At 49.3% G+C, this 15,240-nt stretch overlaps 3 protein-coding genes and 1 non-coding gene across 4 annotated transcripts; 3 read left to right on the plus strand and 1 right to left on the minus strand.

Annotated features, from left to right (window-relative positions):
• Window positions 1-1,661: 1,661 nt before the first annotated feature.
• On the minus strand, window positions 1,662-1,849 carry LOC127346387 (U2 spliceosomal RNA). Its single transcript, XR_007879552.1, has one exon. It is a non-coding gene; the product is annotated as a U2 spliceosomal RNA (small nuclear RNA).
• Window positions 1,850-2,321: 472 nt separating this feature from the next.
• On the plus strand, window positions 2,322-5,268 carry LOC127345442 (delta(3,5)-Delta(2,4)-dienoyl-CoA isomerase, peroxisomal). The gene is made up of 2 exons (XM_051371918.2): window positions 2,322-3,110; window positions 4,761-5,268. The coding sequence occupies exons 1-2, from the start codon at window positions 2,432-2,434 to the stop codon at window positions 4,949-4,951; spliced, it is 870 nt and encodes a 289-aa protein (XP_051227878.1). The 5' UTR covers window positions 2,322-2,431; the 3' UTR covers window positions 4,952-5,268.
• A 3,092-nt stretch (window positions 5,269-8,360) lies between these two features.
• LOC127345443 (delta(3,5)-Delta(2,4)-dienoyl-CoA isomerase, peroxisomal) lies at window positions 8,361-10,760 on the plus strand. Its single transcript, XM_051371919.2, has 2 exons — window positions 8,361-9,168; window positions 10,393-10,760. The coding sequence occupies exons 1-2, from the start codon at window positions 8,493-8,495 to the stop codon at window positions 10,581-10,583; spliced, it is 867 nt and encodes a 288-aa protein (XP_051227879.1). The 5' UTR covers window positions 8,361-8,492; the 3' UTR covers window positions 10,584-10,760.
• Window positions 10,761-10,859: 99 nt separating this feature from the next.
• LOC127345441 (G-type lectin S-receptor-like serine/threonine-protein kinase At2g19130) lies at window positions 10,860-14,356 on the plus strand. The gene is made up of 2 exons (XM_051371917.1): window positions 10,860-10,973; window positions 11,294-14,356. The coding sequence occupies exon 2, from the start codon at window positions 11,735-11,737 to the stop codon at window positions 14,180-14,182; it is 2,448 nt and encodes an 815-aa protein (XP_051227877.1). The 5' UTR covers window positions 10,860-10,973; window positions 11,294-11,734; the 3' UTR covers window positions 14,183-14,356.
• Window positions 14,357-15,240: the final 884 nt, after the last annotated feature.

Raw genomic sequence — 15,240 nt, forward strand, 5'->3', positions numbered from 1 at the left:
ACCGGTATCTCAATGGCTCAAACCATCCGGTTTGGCATGCCTTTGGCATACCGGGGGTCATCCCCCCAACAGCGGGTCCACAGACCGCTGGTGGTCGAAGAGGATGGTCCTAGTATTGGCAGCAAGCTGGAGGAAGGAGTTGCCTCGTCGGTGATGAATCTCTTGGCGGATACAGTTGACAAGCATAAGTGAAATCCTTGGGTCAATAATCGGTGGTACGATCAGAATTTCTTATGCAACTGAGATGGTGAAGTGGTAGGAAGAGGATACAAGCTGGGTTTGCAGTGAATGAGAGAGGTCGAGTAGGAACATGCCATGCGAGTTATAGTTTTGCTAAATCATTGTTGTTTCATAGCCAGCGATCGAACTTCACAAAGTCTGATTTCCTCTTCTCCTCTCCACGCTACAGTGTCAGTGAGAGGCGAAAAGGAGAAGCCTCGTTTCCCCAATCTCTCCCCGCCGGCTGATACGTCTCCAACGTATCTATAATTTCTGATGTTCCATGCTAGTTTTATGACAATACCTACATGTTTTGCTCACACTTTATAATGATTTTATGCATTTTCCGGAACTAACCTATTAACAAGATGCCGAAGTGTCAGTTCCCTTTTTCTGCTGTTTTTGGTTCCAGAAAGGCTGTTCGGGCAATATTCCCGGAATTGGACGAAATAAAAGCCCACGATCTTATATTTCACGGAAGGTTCCAGAAGTCCGGAGGGGAGACGAGGAAGGGCAGCAGGGGACCCACACCATATGGCGGCGCGAGTGGCCCCCCTGGCCGCGCCGACCTATGGGGAGGGAGCCCCTGGCTCCTCCGACTCCGCCTCTTCGCCTATATAATCTCTCGTGACGTGAAAACCCTACACTAATTGACGAAACTCCAGAAAGACTCCAGGGGAGCCGCCGCCATCGCGAAACTCCGTTTCGGGGGACAAAAGTCTCTGTTCCGGCGGCGCTCTCCATGGCGGCGCCGGAGAGCTGGAGGCCGAGTCGACCCATGGATCAGGTGGATCTGTGGGTCTAGGTTTCCTGGGGGGTCGGCGCGGCGATGACGTCTCCTCTCCCTTGGATTTTGTCCTCCGACTTCGTCGCCGTTGCTGCGGTCACTCCAACGCCGCCATGGAGCTTGGGAGGTCATGTACAGGAGTAGCGCCGGTGCTAGTCGCCGGCAGGCTCCAGAGGCTGGCTTGGCCGATGCGGGTTGTGTGGAAGCGGGCGGGCGACGCGGCGGTTTTCCATCGACCTTGTCGATCGGCTCCGGTGGCGTCGCCCCGGCCGATGTTCCCCAAAATAAGCAATCCTGTCGGGTGCTGATTGAGGTCCACAAAGCAGCGGTGTGAGGTGAGTGCGAGGGTGCTCATCCAAGTTCTAGCGTGTGGTGGCCATCTCCTTCCCTTCCGGCGTCTTGGGCGGCTGCAGGAGGAGGTGCTCGTCACTGTGCTGCACAGAGATCTTCAGGGCCTCTTTGTAATTTTCTTCTTTTGCAAGGCTTTTTGTGCAAAGTGATCAACTCCTCTCTTTTTGAGACTTACGTCAAGCGAGCATTCGCCTGGACAAACAGCGTGCATTGCCACAGCTCTCACCATTCTTTTGCTGCTGGCAAATTGCACCTAACAAACCAATTCCTGTTCAAACAACCCAAAAGCTTTGATTTGATTTGGTTGGGGTGCGCCTAGCTCGTGCTACACACGAGCGACGCCTGGGGCCCAGTGGCAAGCCACTGTTGTGGACCCTCCCCCAAGAAAAAATTAATTTAATATCGTGTGGACACATGAGCCCACATATCAGATATTAAACTGATAAGAACAGATACTACACTTGATCTTAGCCAAAAGGCCGAGAAAGGTATGAGTTGCAACGGCAGCCACCCGGTGCTCTTATAGCCTCGTCGCGCTCCATCTGCTCTCCCGCTCGTCGATGTGGGACTAAAAACTGCTGCTACGGGAACGGGCGACGTTGCTCGGCTGCCGCTTCGCGTATGGGCCGCCAAGTTAGGCAAAGATCCTACAGCGGGCCTTTCTTTCGTCGATACCTAAGTGGGCTGCGTTCTCTCTGGAAACCGGGACGATGAGGCTGGGTGTTGTGGGTCCCGGTGGCAGTGAGGTCTATACTTCTGTTCTTACTTACTTTACCAGTAGTAGAAGAAGTGCTGCGAAAAATCTTGGGAAAATCGCTGTAAAAAATATTCAAGATGGATTTACACTTCGGCCAGGCCGAGGCAGCGTAGTTACGAGCTTACGATGAGTCAAAATTTCAGGTAATTTTCGCTAAGTTAATGTGCTGCTCATCTCGTTGTGTCCGCACAAGAACAAGAGAGTACTCTGCTTTGCTCATGGCTTCCTCACATTATTTACAAGCAGCAGAGCAACGACTCAGCTGAGCAATCGTCACCGGCTGTAGTTCGATCTCCACACGCCACGGTAGCTCTCAAATGGCCAGCGGCGGCGGCTCGTCGGACGCGGAGGCGGAGCTCCTGCGGGGCTTCAAGACCATGGCCGTGGCGCGCCAGGACCCGGCGGCGGCGGTCTACGAGGTGCGCCTCAACCGCCCGGCGCAGCGCAACGCGCTCAGCCCGGAGGCCTTCGCGGAGATCCCGCGCGCCATGGCCCTCCTCGACCGCCTCCCCGCCGCGCGCGCCGTCGTGCTCTCGGCCGCCGGCCCGCACTTCTGCGCGGGCATCGAGCTCGGCGGGCCCGGGAACCCGCTCGCCGCGCCCCCCGGCACCGACCCCGTCGCCGCCGCCGACGGGCTCCGTCGCGCCATCCTCGACATGCAGGCCGCGCTCACCGCCGTCGAGCTCTGCCGGAAGCCCGTCATCGCCGCCGTGCACGGCGCATGCGTCGGCGGCGGCGTCGACCTCGTCGCGGCCTGCGACATCCGCTACTGCTCCAAGGACGCCACCTTCGTGCTCAAGGAGGTGGACATGGCCATCGTCGCCGACCTCGGCGCGCTGCAGCGCCTGCCGATGATCATCGGCTACGGGAACACCGCCGAACTCGCGCTCACCGGACGCAGGATCACCGCGCTCGAGGCCAAGGAGATGGGGCTCGTCACTAGGGTGTTCGACTCCAAGCAGGAGCTGGATGCCGGTGTTGCAAAGATCGCAAAAGGTATACACTTCTGTCTTCGTTACTCCAATTTTACCTTACCAAAATGCATGGGTACATGTTCTTAATTCTTGCAGGTTCATTTGCTAGAATACTCCACAAAATTGGTCCCCATACCCCATTACTTGCACAATCATGCAGTATATTACTAGAACTTCATAAGGATTTGAGCTGAGATGCCACTAGATCATTATGTGGTGCATATGGGTAGAACAATATGAGCTCACCAAGAGGTCGAGTGACGGAGCGTGAACATGATTGTAGAGAGGCCCAATCTACAAATCATACTAAACATCTACAACTCACTCTTGGCTGATGTATAGGTAGCTAACTAATCTCCAAACCTTAAGGGTTATCTCTTTGGTATCTGTATTCTGTAGCCCACTTATCTCGATGCATATTCTGTACCATATGGGTTCATGTTCTTAATTCTTATAGTTGTAGGTCGAGTTGCTTTTTCTGTTCCACAAATATTGGTTCCCATTTGCACAATTCATACTCATGCAAGGGTGTTACTAGAACTTCAGTAAGGATTTGAGCTTGTTTGGATTTTAGATGTCATTTACGTATGAGCAAGGGGTCAATGCTAGATTTATGTGAATTTGCTGCAGTGTACTGAGTTTCATACAAGTATCAGGTTCAAAGTTCCTTGTACTAGATTAAAGTTAAACAACATGATCCAGAACTCTCTTGATCAGCTGCAGAGGTGCACTGCTCCATTTCCCAATATAACAAATGCAAACTGGATAAGGATTTGAGCTGAGATGCCACTAGATCATTATGTGGTGCATGTGGGTAGAACAATATGAGCTGACCAAGAGGTCCAGTGCTGGAGCTTGAACATGATTGTAGAGAGGCCCAGTCTACTACGTTGTGCTACAAATCATACTGAACATTTACAACTCACCCTTCGCTGATGCATAGGTAGCTAAGCTCCAAACCTTAAGCATTATCTCTTGGGTATCTGTATTCTGTAGCCCACTTATCTCGACGGGTATTCTGTACCATATGGGATTATGCAAGGGTGTTACTAGAACTTCAGAACCAGTAAGGATTTGAGCTTGGTTGGAGTTGAGAGATGTCATTTACATATGAGCAAGGGGTCAGTACTAGATTTATGTGAATTTTCTGTAGTGTGCTGAGTTTCATACAAGTGTTGGGTTCAAAGTTCCTTGTACTAGATTAAAGTTAAACAGTATGATCCAGCACTCTCTTGGTCAGCTGCAGAGGTGCACTGCTCCATTTCCCAATATAACAAAGGTAAACTGGGAAGTCTGGATCATATAGTTGGTGTTGTTAGTTTGAAGTCAGAGGCACTTGAATCGATCCAACGGAGCATTGTATGATGGTTTAAAGGGTTTTAAATTCTCTAGTATCACCCCCCTATATTGAGTCAGAAGCAAGTAGAATCTGTTCATCCAAGTTTTATGTACATGCACATATGCAGGTCTGACTGTAAGTATAGTTTTATGTACATTAGTTATATTCAGAATTCAAATGTACTGTACTGATGCATGCATGAGACATCCCTGCGCCGTGATAAGAAATTCCTTGTTTACCATGTCTAACACCTTTTGCTGCATTTTATCCAGCAACTATACAACTCAACACGCCGACCAATGATAAACTAAAATTCAATTTATTTTTTTTCAGAAATATCAGAGAAGTCGGCATGGGCAGTGATGGGAACGAAGGCCGTTCTGCTGAGAAGCAGGGATATAACAGTAGAGCAGGGCCTGGAGCATGTAGCGACGTGGAACGCGGGAATGATGAAGTCTAATGACCTGATGGAGGCCATCAAAGCTTTCGTGGAGAAGCGGAAGCCCGTTTTCTCCAAGCTCTGAATGATCAAAATATACCATTTTCAAGATATACCATATTTTGCATCTGTAATTTAGATGTGAATCCTGGCCACTTGAGAATAATGTGAGATGGATTGTAGCAAGTAGACAAGAAATACAAGCTCTGTATTTGCAAAACAAGTGCTGGCTGAATCAAAGAAGTATAGGTCCCATATTGTAATTGTTTTCTTTAACAGGTTGTTGTTTCAGCGTAGAATATATGTAGGGTTAATTGGTTATGCATGTTGTTGAGGAATAATAAAGAGAATAATGCTGTTGTTCTGATGAGAAATACAAATTCGTCGTGCTTCAATGTTGAATTAAGCTACTCTGCCGTAGTAGATTCTAAAGTTAGTACACTTCCTGGGAAGATGCTTTGTTCATATGTAACCGCGCAAGTTTCATGCCATTTTAGCGTCAAGTAATATGGATCAAAGCAACTAGTATAAACGGTAGTCCCTATGTTGTGCTTCTATCTGATGCTTTACTCTTACACATGCTAAGAGCATCTCCAGTCACCTCCCCCAAAGATCGCCGGATTGAGGGTTTGGGGGACGTGTTTTGTTTGTGCCGCGTTTGGGGGACGTCACTCCCCAGCCGCGTCCCCCAAACGCCGACCCCAATCAGAAATTCAAATTGTTGCATTCAAAAGAGATCGTTCCCGTCGAATCGTCGCGATCAGAGTAGCGGCGATCAAAGTACTGGGCGCGCGATCATATTACAAACCATAGTGCATGCTAAATTAGAAGAAGGGGTTGGCCGACGGTGACGTATCCTGAGTCGACGCAGGCCCGTCGATCACGATGACCTCGTCGCGATCTGCCTGGTGCTGTGCATGCTCCGTCTGCTCCGCCGCCGTCGCATAGGCCGACGCAGGTGTAGCAGTCGAAGACGCGTCAGCCGGCTCTTGCTCCGCGGTTGCTGCCGCTGCCGCTTCCTGGGCCGCGCGTCGGCCAGCCGGCAAAGATCGGCCGCCGCCATTTTGGCTTCGATGTCGTCGAGGATCTGGCCTTTGAAAAAGTTGTGCGCCGCCCGCGTCCGGGGAGACATTCCCTCTGTCGACGCTCTCAGCGGGGACATGTCGTCCCTGCGTTTCTTGAGCTCCAACTTCTCCTCTTGCCCCTTGAGCAGCTCCGCCCACCTTTCGTCGGCCTTTTTGTCGCGGGAGAGAAAGGTCGAGGAGACGTCGGCGAGGCATTTCGTGATCAACGCCTGCGTCTTCTCACACGACGCGGTGTCGGCCAAGGCGGCCTTGGCAGCCTTGTTGCCAGTAGGACGCCCTGCCGACGTTGCCAGTGGCGCGTCCAGATCAATGGCGTCCTTCCCCTAGGACAGCGACAGGCGCGTCAACCGCCATTTCTCGTTCCCTTTGAGCTTGGTATAGAAATGCATCAACGAGAACGACTTATGCCCATCCGAGTTCCTCCGGTAAACCTTCATGGCCCTATCAAACTAGCCAAAGGAAGCGGAATCATTTCATCGAACACAATGTAGGCGCTACAGATTATGGAAGAAAGAGTCGTACCATTTGGGAGACGTCGGCGCCGCTGTCGGCTCTGATCACTAAGTCGTGATGGTATCCATGGAAGGAGTTCACCGACCCCTGGATGATGGCCCATCACGTCGACATTGCCTTTTGGCTCCTCTTCATTGTCACTTTGTTGTAGTGGCTCTTGATGAGCTTGCGCTCATCGAACTCAGCCTTGATCCTCGCCCAATACTTCCCGTATTTTTGGTTGGCGCCGATGATGGAGTCATGGCTCACCGTCGCCCACGGCTCGCACAGACAAAGATCCTCCAAAACCGTCCACTTGGGGCCTCGTGTGCCCGACGCCTTCTTCTTCTTTTTCTTCTTCGTCCTCACGTCGTCCGCGTCTACCTCCACGAGATCATCGTCACCGGCACCCTCCTCGTCCTCTTCCTCGCCGCCCTCTTCATCCTCGTCCTCGTCCTCCACCTCCTCCTCTTCATCGTCCTCCTCGTCCTCACCCCCGCCCTCTTCCTCAGCACCCTCATCACCGGCGCCGTCGAATTCGAGCGGCCCCCTGCGGCCAGTGAAAGGGTCGTCGTCCGGACCGGGTCCTGACTCACGCTGCTCGTACGCCGGGGAGTAGAGGTTGTTGGGGTTGAAGCCGCCATGCAGCAGCGCATCCTGGTAGTGGGGCGACAAGTTAGGCGTCACGCACCCAGGAGTGCCGGAGGGGCCGTCGTTGTAGAAGGCGGATGACGACGGAGAGAACACTCCCGGAACGTACACCGGCACGTTCGTATTATATGGGCTCGCGTTGGTGGCGGCGAGACACCCGGCCATTATGTGTTGGTGCTGGCGCGCCGCCAGAGCCTTCTTCTCCTGCTCCGCCACCCTCCGTCCTTTCCGCTCCGCCGTCGACATCTTCCGGCGCAGACAGTCTTGATGCCACTGATCATCGGTCCATCCTTCCGGCTTCTTCTTCGGAGCCGGCGCCTTCCGCGGCTTCGCGAACGGCGCTTTCGCCCCTTTCCTCGCATTGCCCGACGGCTTCTTGGCCGCTTGCTTGGCCATCTTTTTGGGGGCTGTCGGCGGCGCCATGGAATGGGAAGAGGGTAGCGGCGGCAGGTGGACGGCGGGAGGGAGAAACAAATCGGCGGGATAGGAGAAATATATCGGCGGCGGGATATGTGTTGGGAGGCCAGAAATGCGCGGCGGGATAGGCGCGATATGGCGGGAGGGGCGGGATTTGGCGGGAGTGGGAGACGATTTTTCACTGAGCCACTGACGGGTCGGGCCCGCGTCGGTTCGCCTCGTTTTTCGTTGTGTCCGGCGTGCCCGGAGCGTCCCCTGTGGGACGGGGACGGGCTCGGGGCGCCGGACACCGTATCGGAGCGCGCCGGACAAAAATTGGCTTTGGGAAACGCGGCTGGAACCGTTTTTTGGTCCGGTGCGCCCCAAATTGCTTTGGAGACGCTTTAGAGGACATGACTGGAGATGCTCTAAGATTGATCAACATACAGGACCATGGCTCCAAAGGCAGTAACTCTGCTGGCATGGGTTCCTTCCCTGGATTCCAGGGGCTGGAAGTTGCTCTAGGAAATTTGGTGGTGTGACCAGATTTTGTCCAAATGAACCAAGTGCGTACACCGAGACCTGTTCCTCTTCCACTTTTCGAGCTTCTTTGGTTCATAGTTATAGAAATTGTACCTACAAAAAAAATTCTTATATATATTGTTTGATTTATAGGAACATATTCTACAAGAATAAATTCTATAAATCTTATTGTGTAAATCATATAGGAAAAACATGAGGTTATTCCTCACAAAAAATCCGTTTGCTACAATCAAACACACTTTATTTTCTTATATAATTCAAATAACCGTCACATTCCGATCCTATACATTTTCTATTCCTATATTTCTCCTATCTGCAAATCAAACAGCCCTTCGTGTTGCTGGTGGAGTGGTGGGAATGCTCTCGACGAACTATCTGTCCAAAGCCCCGCCCGTGGGCAGCGACTCGGCCGAGCAAGCGGCGGTTAGAGTTTGACCACCCACACGCCAGGTAGCTCAGATGGCCGGCGGCGGCTCGTCGGACGCGGAGACGGAGCTCCAGCGGGGCTTCAAGACCCTGGCCGTGTCCCGCCCGGACCCCGCGGCGGCGGTCTACGAGGTGCGCCTCAACCGCCCGGCGCAGCGCAACGCGCTCAGCCCGGAGGCCTTCGCGGAGATCCCGCGCGCCATGTCCCTCCTGGACCGCCTCCCCGCGGCGCGCGCCGTCGTGCTAGCCGCGGCCGGCCCCCACTTCTGCGCGGGCATCGAGCTCGGCGCGCCCGGGAGCCCGCTCGCTTCGTCCCCCGGCACCGACCCCGCCGCCGCCGCCGAGGGACTCCGCCGCGCGATCCTCGACTTGCAGGCCGCGTTCACCGCCGTCGAGCTGTGCCGGAAACCCGTCGTTGCGGCCGTGCACGGCGCCTGCGTCGGCGCCGGCGTCGAGCTCGTCGCCGCCTGCGACATCCGGTACTGCTCCAAGGACGCGACTTTTGTCCTCAAGGAGGTGGATATGGCCATCGTCGCCGACCTCGGCGCGCTGCAGCGCCTGCCGAGGATCGTCGGCTACGGCAACGCCGCAGAGCTCGCACTCACCGGACGCAGGATCACCGCGCTGGAGGCCAAGCAGATGGGGCTCGTCAGCAGGGTCTTCGATTCCAAGCAGGAGCTGGACGCCGGTGTTGCAAAGATCGCCAAAGGTATACAAGTGTATATTTACTCTAATCTTACCGTATGTGTACATGCTCTTGATTCTCCAAAATTGGTTCCGAATAATTGCACAATCATGTAGGGTATTTACTAGAACTTCAGAATTGATAAGGACTTGACCTTGTTTGGAGTTGAGATGTCATTAGATCATTATGTAGTTCATGTCGATAGTACAATATGAGCGGTGTCCAGTGCCAGAGTTTGAACATGACTGTAGAGACAGCCAGTCTACTACCTTGCGCTAGAAATCAACACTTTATAACTCTGTCTTGGTTAGTGTATAAGTAGCTAAGAAAGCTCCAACCCTTAGGAGTTCTCTCTCGGGTATCTGCATTCTGTAGCCCTTTTATTTTGACGAATCCTCCTCGTGCTCTAGTTGAAGTTCTGATTGGTACGTCCTTGTCTGCAAAGTCTGCTTGGTTTTCTATTATTCAGTATCATGTTTCTTCTACCATTCGCTCTAAAATTAACTATGACTATATTTTAGAAAGCATTTCTAGCATGGGTAAATCGTTGAAATACAGTTGGTAACTTGCCAGTGTTTTAAACAACTGTGTGGCTCAGCTTAAAATTTTGACGAGCTTTCTAGGATTCCAGCGCTCCTAGCTTTTGTGAAGATTCGTCTTTATTTGCATTCCCTGCTTTATTTTGTGAATTTGCTTTAGTTTGCTTAGATTCATATAAGTACCGAGCTAAAAGTTCCTTGTTCTAGATTAAACAGCATGATCCATCACTCTCTTCATCGGCTGCAGACACGTACTGCTCCATTTCCCAACGTAACGGTATTAAATTGGACTGTTTCGGTTAAATAGGTAATACTATTAGTTTGAAGTCAGGGCTACTTGAATCAATCCAACAAAACAGTTTATGATGGTTTAAAGGATTTGAAATTCACCAGTACCAACCCTTTATTGAGCCAGAAGCAAATTAGATTTTTTCCCCTCCAAGTCGAAGTATATGCACACATGTAGGTATGGTTGTAACTTGTAAGTATGGTTCACCGTGTACATAGGGTTTATTCAGTATTGTTCCGTGTACATAGACATAGGGTGTATTCAGAATTCAGATGCATGCATAGGACGCCTGCACCGTGATAAGCAGCTCTTTGTTTACCATACCTACCACCTTTTGCTGCTTTAATCTCCAGAAATTATACAACTCAATAAGCTCCAATCAATGATATACTAAAAGACAAATTTGTGTGATCGTTTCAGAAATATCAGAGAAGTCAGCTTTGACAGTGATGGGAACGAAGGCCGTTCTGCTGAGAAGCAGAGATATAACAGTAGAGCAGGGGCTGGAGCATGTAGCGACGTGGAATGCGGGAATGCTGAAATCTAATGACCTGATGGAGGCCATCAAAGCTTTTGTGGAGAAGCGGAAGCCCGTTTTCTCTAAGCTCTGAATGATCAAATGCACCATACTTCGCAGCCAAAAATTTGCTTGTGAATCCTAACCACTCGACAATGAAGTGAGATGGATGGTAGAAAGTAGACAAGAAACACAATCTCTGAATTTGCAAAACAAGTGCTCTTATTGGCTGTATGTTGTATATTATAAATAAAGTGGGATTTTTCCGGAATTTTATTAGCACTACTCATGGCCTTATTTGTTAGGGTTATGTGTGATAACTGTGATTAGCCATTACCACTTACAAGTGTGATGCGCTTTTGCAGAAAATTGATTACCTTTACAGTTAGTGTGTGACAATGAATCAACTCACTGAGCTTACATCTGGATTAGGCGAACAAGACCTTGGTCCAATGAGCCTGGGACGGTCCCATAGCTTGTCTAGGTATGAGTTGAATTTGAGTCTTGAGGACCTGGTACTCTGATACTTTAGCTTTCCATGTTACCATGTTCATTTGTTTTTTTTCTAGCACTTATGTGTTCTATGTTTGCTGACTTTAGCTTACAATAATTGTCGTATTTCTTTAATCATATTTTTGTCTCTCTTTTTTTTGGTCTTTTGTGTTGATATCTGTTGAATATTCATTTTTCTATATTAATTGAAGCAAATATTTGTGGGTTTGGTTAGTGAAAGGATTTTACAATTTGTTTTTGAAGATAACCCTTGAATAAGTGAGAAGTAATGGTTTATTTTTTCTGGTTTAGGTTAATACCATGATCATTCAGGCTGTTGCTTTTATTGTTGGCTGACCTTTGACAAGCCATGAGGCCGGGATCATGAATGGTATGGTTGGCACTTCCCAGACAGAGCTCACTAAAGTTTCCCTGGTAAGCTTGATTGAAGCCTTGTGGTTGACTTCCAGCTGCTTGGTGGGAAGCTTCATTGGTTTTAACCGGACAGAGAGGTAGCATACTAGCATGTGCGTGTACAGCTTCAAGTGGAAGCCCAAATATGGTACAGGGTAGCGCTGTCTTGGCCAACCATCTGAATTTAGTAGATCCCAAGTGGCTTCTCGGTCAGTCAGTTGAGCATAGCATGACATAATTGTGCACTCTACATCCTCTTCTTCCTTCTCCAAGCAGCAGAGCAGAGCATGCATCCATCCAGCGTGTCTCAGCCATACAGCTTCCTCTCTTCTCCAAGTCATGTACACATGCCTGATGCATCCCCTGTACATACTGCTGGGGCTTCTCCTTTTGCACACTCCTTCCTCTGGAGCTGCAAATGATACTCTCACGGCAGGCCAAGCGCTCGTTGTTGGAGGCAAGCTTGTCTCAAGAAATGGCAAGTTCGCGCTTGGCTTCTTCCAGCCAGCAAGCACCATCAGTAAGTCCCACAACGACAGCTGGTACCTTGGCATATGGTTCAATAAGATCCCAGTTTTTACTACTGTGTGGGTTGCCAATAGGGAGGAACCCATCACCAACCCCCTAACACAGCTCAAGATCTCAGGTGATGGCAATCTTGTCATCGTAAACCATGCCGGTACTCAGTCTGTAGTTTGGTCCACTCAAATTGTCAATAGGAGACAAACCAACATAAACACCACTAGTGTCGTTCTCTTGAACAGCGGAAACCTTGCCCTCACAGCGAGTCCATCATCAAACATACTGTTGTGGCAGAGCTTCGACTACCCAACAGATGTTCTGCTTCCTGGCGCCAAGTTTGGCCGGAACAAGGTCACCGGTTTGAATAGCCTGGCCATTTCAATCAAGAGCCTCATTGATCTGGGTCTTGGCTCATACAGCATTGAACTAGACACCAGTGGGGTCATCCTCAAGCGCCGCAACCCCTCGATTGTGTATTGGCATTGGTCATCCTCCAGAACATCGTCATTGAAACTTATCCCAATACTCAAGTCGATCATAGACTCAGATCCACGGATCAAAGGTTTGATTGACCCATCATATGTTAATAACAACAAAGAGGAGTACTACATGTACACTTCACCAGATGAATCTTCCATATTTGTCTCACTAGACATCTCTGGTCAGATAAAGCCAAATATTTGGTCGCAAGCCAAACAGTCTTGGGAAAGCATATATGCTCAACCGGCCGATCCCTGCACTCCTGCTGCTACCTGCGGACCTTTCACGGTCTGCAACGGCAATGCACAACCACCCTGTGACTGTATGGAGAGCTTCTCTCACAAGTCACTGCAGGATTGGGAGTTAAGCGATCGAACAGGAGGGTGCATCAGAAATACACCATTACATTGCACTAGCAATGAAAACATCACAAGTTCAACAGACATTTTCCACCCAATTGCTCGAGTTACATTGCCCTACAACATGCAAAGCATAGACGTTGCTACCACTCAGAGCAAATGTGAAGAAGCTTGTCTCACTTCCTGCTCCTGCACTGCTTATTCCTATAACAATAGCAGATGCTCTGTCTGGCATGGGGAATTGCTTAGTGTAAATCTGAATGATGGCATTGATAATACTTCTGAAGATGTTCTTTACCTTGGCCTTGCCGCCGAAGATCTGCCAAGTATAAGAAAAAATAAAAGAAAACCAAACGTTGGAGCTATTGCTGCTGCAAGCATTATTGGTTTTGGGTTGCTAATGCTGATGCTGATGATACTGCTTTGGAAGAACAAATTCAAGTGGTGTGGTTTGCCAGTATACGACAATCAAGGTAGTGGAGGGATTATAGCCTTTAGATGCAGTGATTTAGTTCGTGCTACTAAAAACTTCTCTGAAAAGCTGGGAGCAGGGGGGTTTGGTGCTGTATACAAGGGAGTGTTAAGTGACTGTGACTCGACTACTATAGCAGTGAAAACGCTTGATGGTGCCCGTCAAGGAGAGAAGCAATTCAGGGCTGATGTGAGCTCAATTGGACTGATCCAACATATTAACCTAGTTAAACTGATTGGCTTCTGTTGTGAAGGTGATAAAAGGTTACTTGTGTATGAACACATGTTAAACGGGTCTCTTGATGGTCATCTATTTAGAAGCAAATCTGTCCTAAATTGGAATACCAGATATCAAATAACCCTAGGAGTTGCTAGAGGACTGTCTTACTTGCATCAGAGCTGTCATGAATGCATCATACACTGTGATATTAAGCCGGAAAACATACTTCTGGATGCATCATTTGTTCCTAAAGTCGCGGACTTCGGGATGGCAGCGTTTGAGGGAAGGGATTTTAGCCGACTTCTAACTACATTCAGAGGAACTGCCGGTTATCTTGCCCCAGAGTGGCTCAGCGGAGTTGCTATTACACCAAAAATCGATGTTTACGGCTTTGGCATGGTACTGATGGAAATCATATCAGGAAAGAGGAATGCATCTGAAACATTCACTAGCAGTAGTTGTGATGCAGAATATTTCCCAGTGGAAGCCATCAGCAAGCTTCACGAGGGGGATGTCCGGAGTTTGGTGGATCCACAGCTAAATGGTGACTTCGATGTGGAACAGGTTGAGAGGGTTTGCAAAGTTGCGTGCTGGTGCATCCAGGTTAATGAGTCCGATCGGCCTACAATGGGTGAAGTGGTCTGGGTTCTCGAGGGTCTTCAGGAGATTGATATGCCCCGGATGCCAAGACTACTTGCAGCTATGACGGCACAATCTGATGAAAGTTCAGTGTAATAATCCATAAGCATTTCGCAGTCGCTTGTACTATTCTCTGTTTCAGCAAACTGTAAACTTGTAATGCGGAGCGTTTCCAGAACTATTTTAAAGTTGTAATGTGGAGTGGAAGGAATCAAGGTAGACAAGCCTGCAGTTATTTAGGTTTCTTAACAGGCAAGCATTGTAGCAACATATGTCAATGGCAGGACCAGAAATATGTGCATGTTTAGTTGATGGGATAGTTGATAATATATCCTTAAATGGAAGGAAGATGTTGGTACGTACTGCATGTTTTAGGGGTAGGTCGCTTCTAAGACACTTATTTAGGAGTCCCACAGTAACAACAATTTTTGGGTCATATTCGTCACCACATTTACGATGGAAAACGGACACAAACAGAAGTTTTTGCTTAGCTTCCATGGCCTTTCCAGCTGAACAAGGAGGCACAGAGATAGCCTCTGCATTGAAGAAAAAGAAAAGTGAAACGTGCAGTAACGCGGAATGTCAAATCTTTCCTGGAGATGCTGCCATGATCAAATAAAGCATACTTCACACTTTAACAGAGTATGTGTCAGGATCCCGTTGGATCTGACCGGAGAGGATCACGAAGAACAATAATTTGATGGCAATTGAGGATAAAAGTGATAAATTGCAGGAATTAAACTAAGATAAATTGCTGGAAATGAAAGATAAAGGGAGTGTCTAATCATCATCTAGCTGAAAATGGAATTGGTTTCAAGTCAGATTTTACCCAGCCCAATTCATTCCCCCCCTCCCCCTCAGTCCCCTTTCAGTCAAAAAGGCTCCACCTCCGCTCAGTCCGGCCCAACAAACCATCGGTCCGGTTTTTCTAGTTTTTTTCATTCCTGCTGTAGCTTCCTGGGCCTTACAGATTCGGCCAGGCCTTCAGGCCACTTCTAACAAACGACATCTCCACGTCACCTTTCTTCTCCTTCTTCCTCCTCACGTAAACTACCTGCAACACAGTGGCGACGCCGGCCGGGAAAAGAGATCAGAAAAAGTAAGGGGAAAAAGGGGATCTCGAAATTTAGAGGGCAAGACCAAGAGAGATCCAA

This window comes from Lolium perenne, chromosome 3 (genome assembly GCF_019359855.2).
Source record: "Lolium perenne isolate Kyuss_39 chromosome 3, Kyuss_2.0, whole genome shotgun sequence".
Taxonomy (NCBI): Eukaryota; Viridiplantae; Streptophyta; class Magnoliopsida; order Poales; family Poaceae; genus Lolium; species Lolium perenne.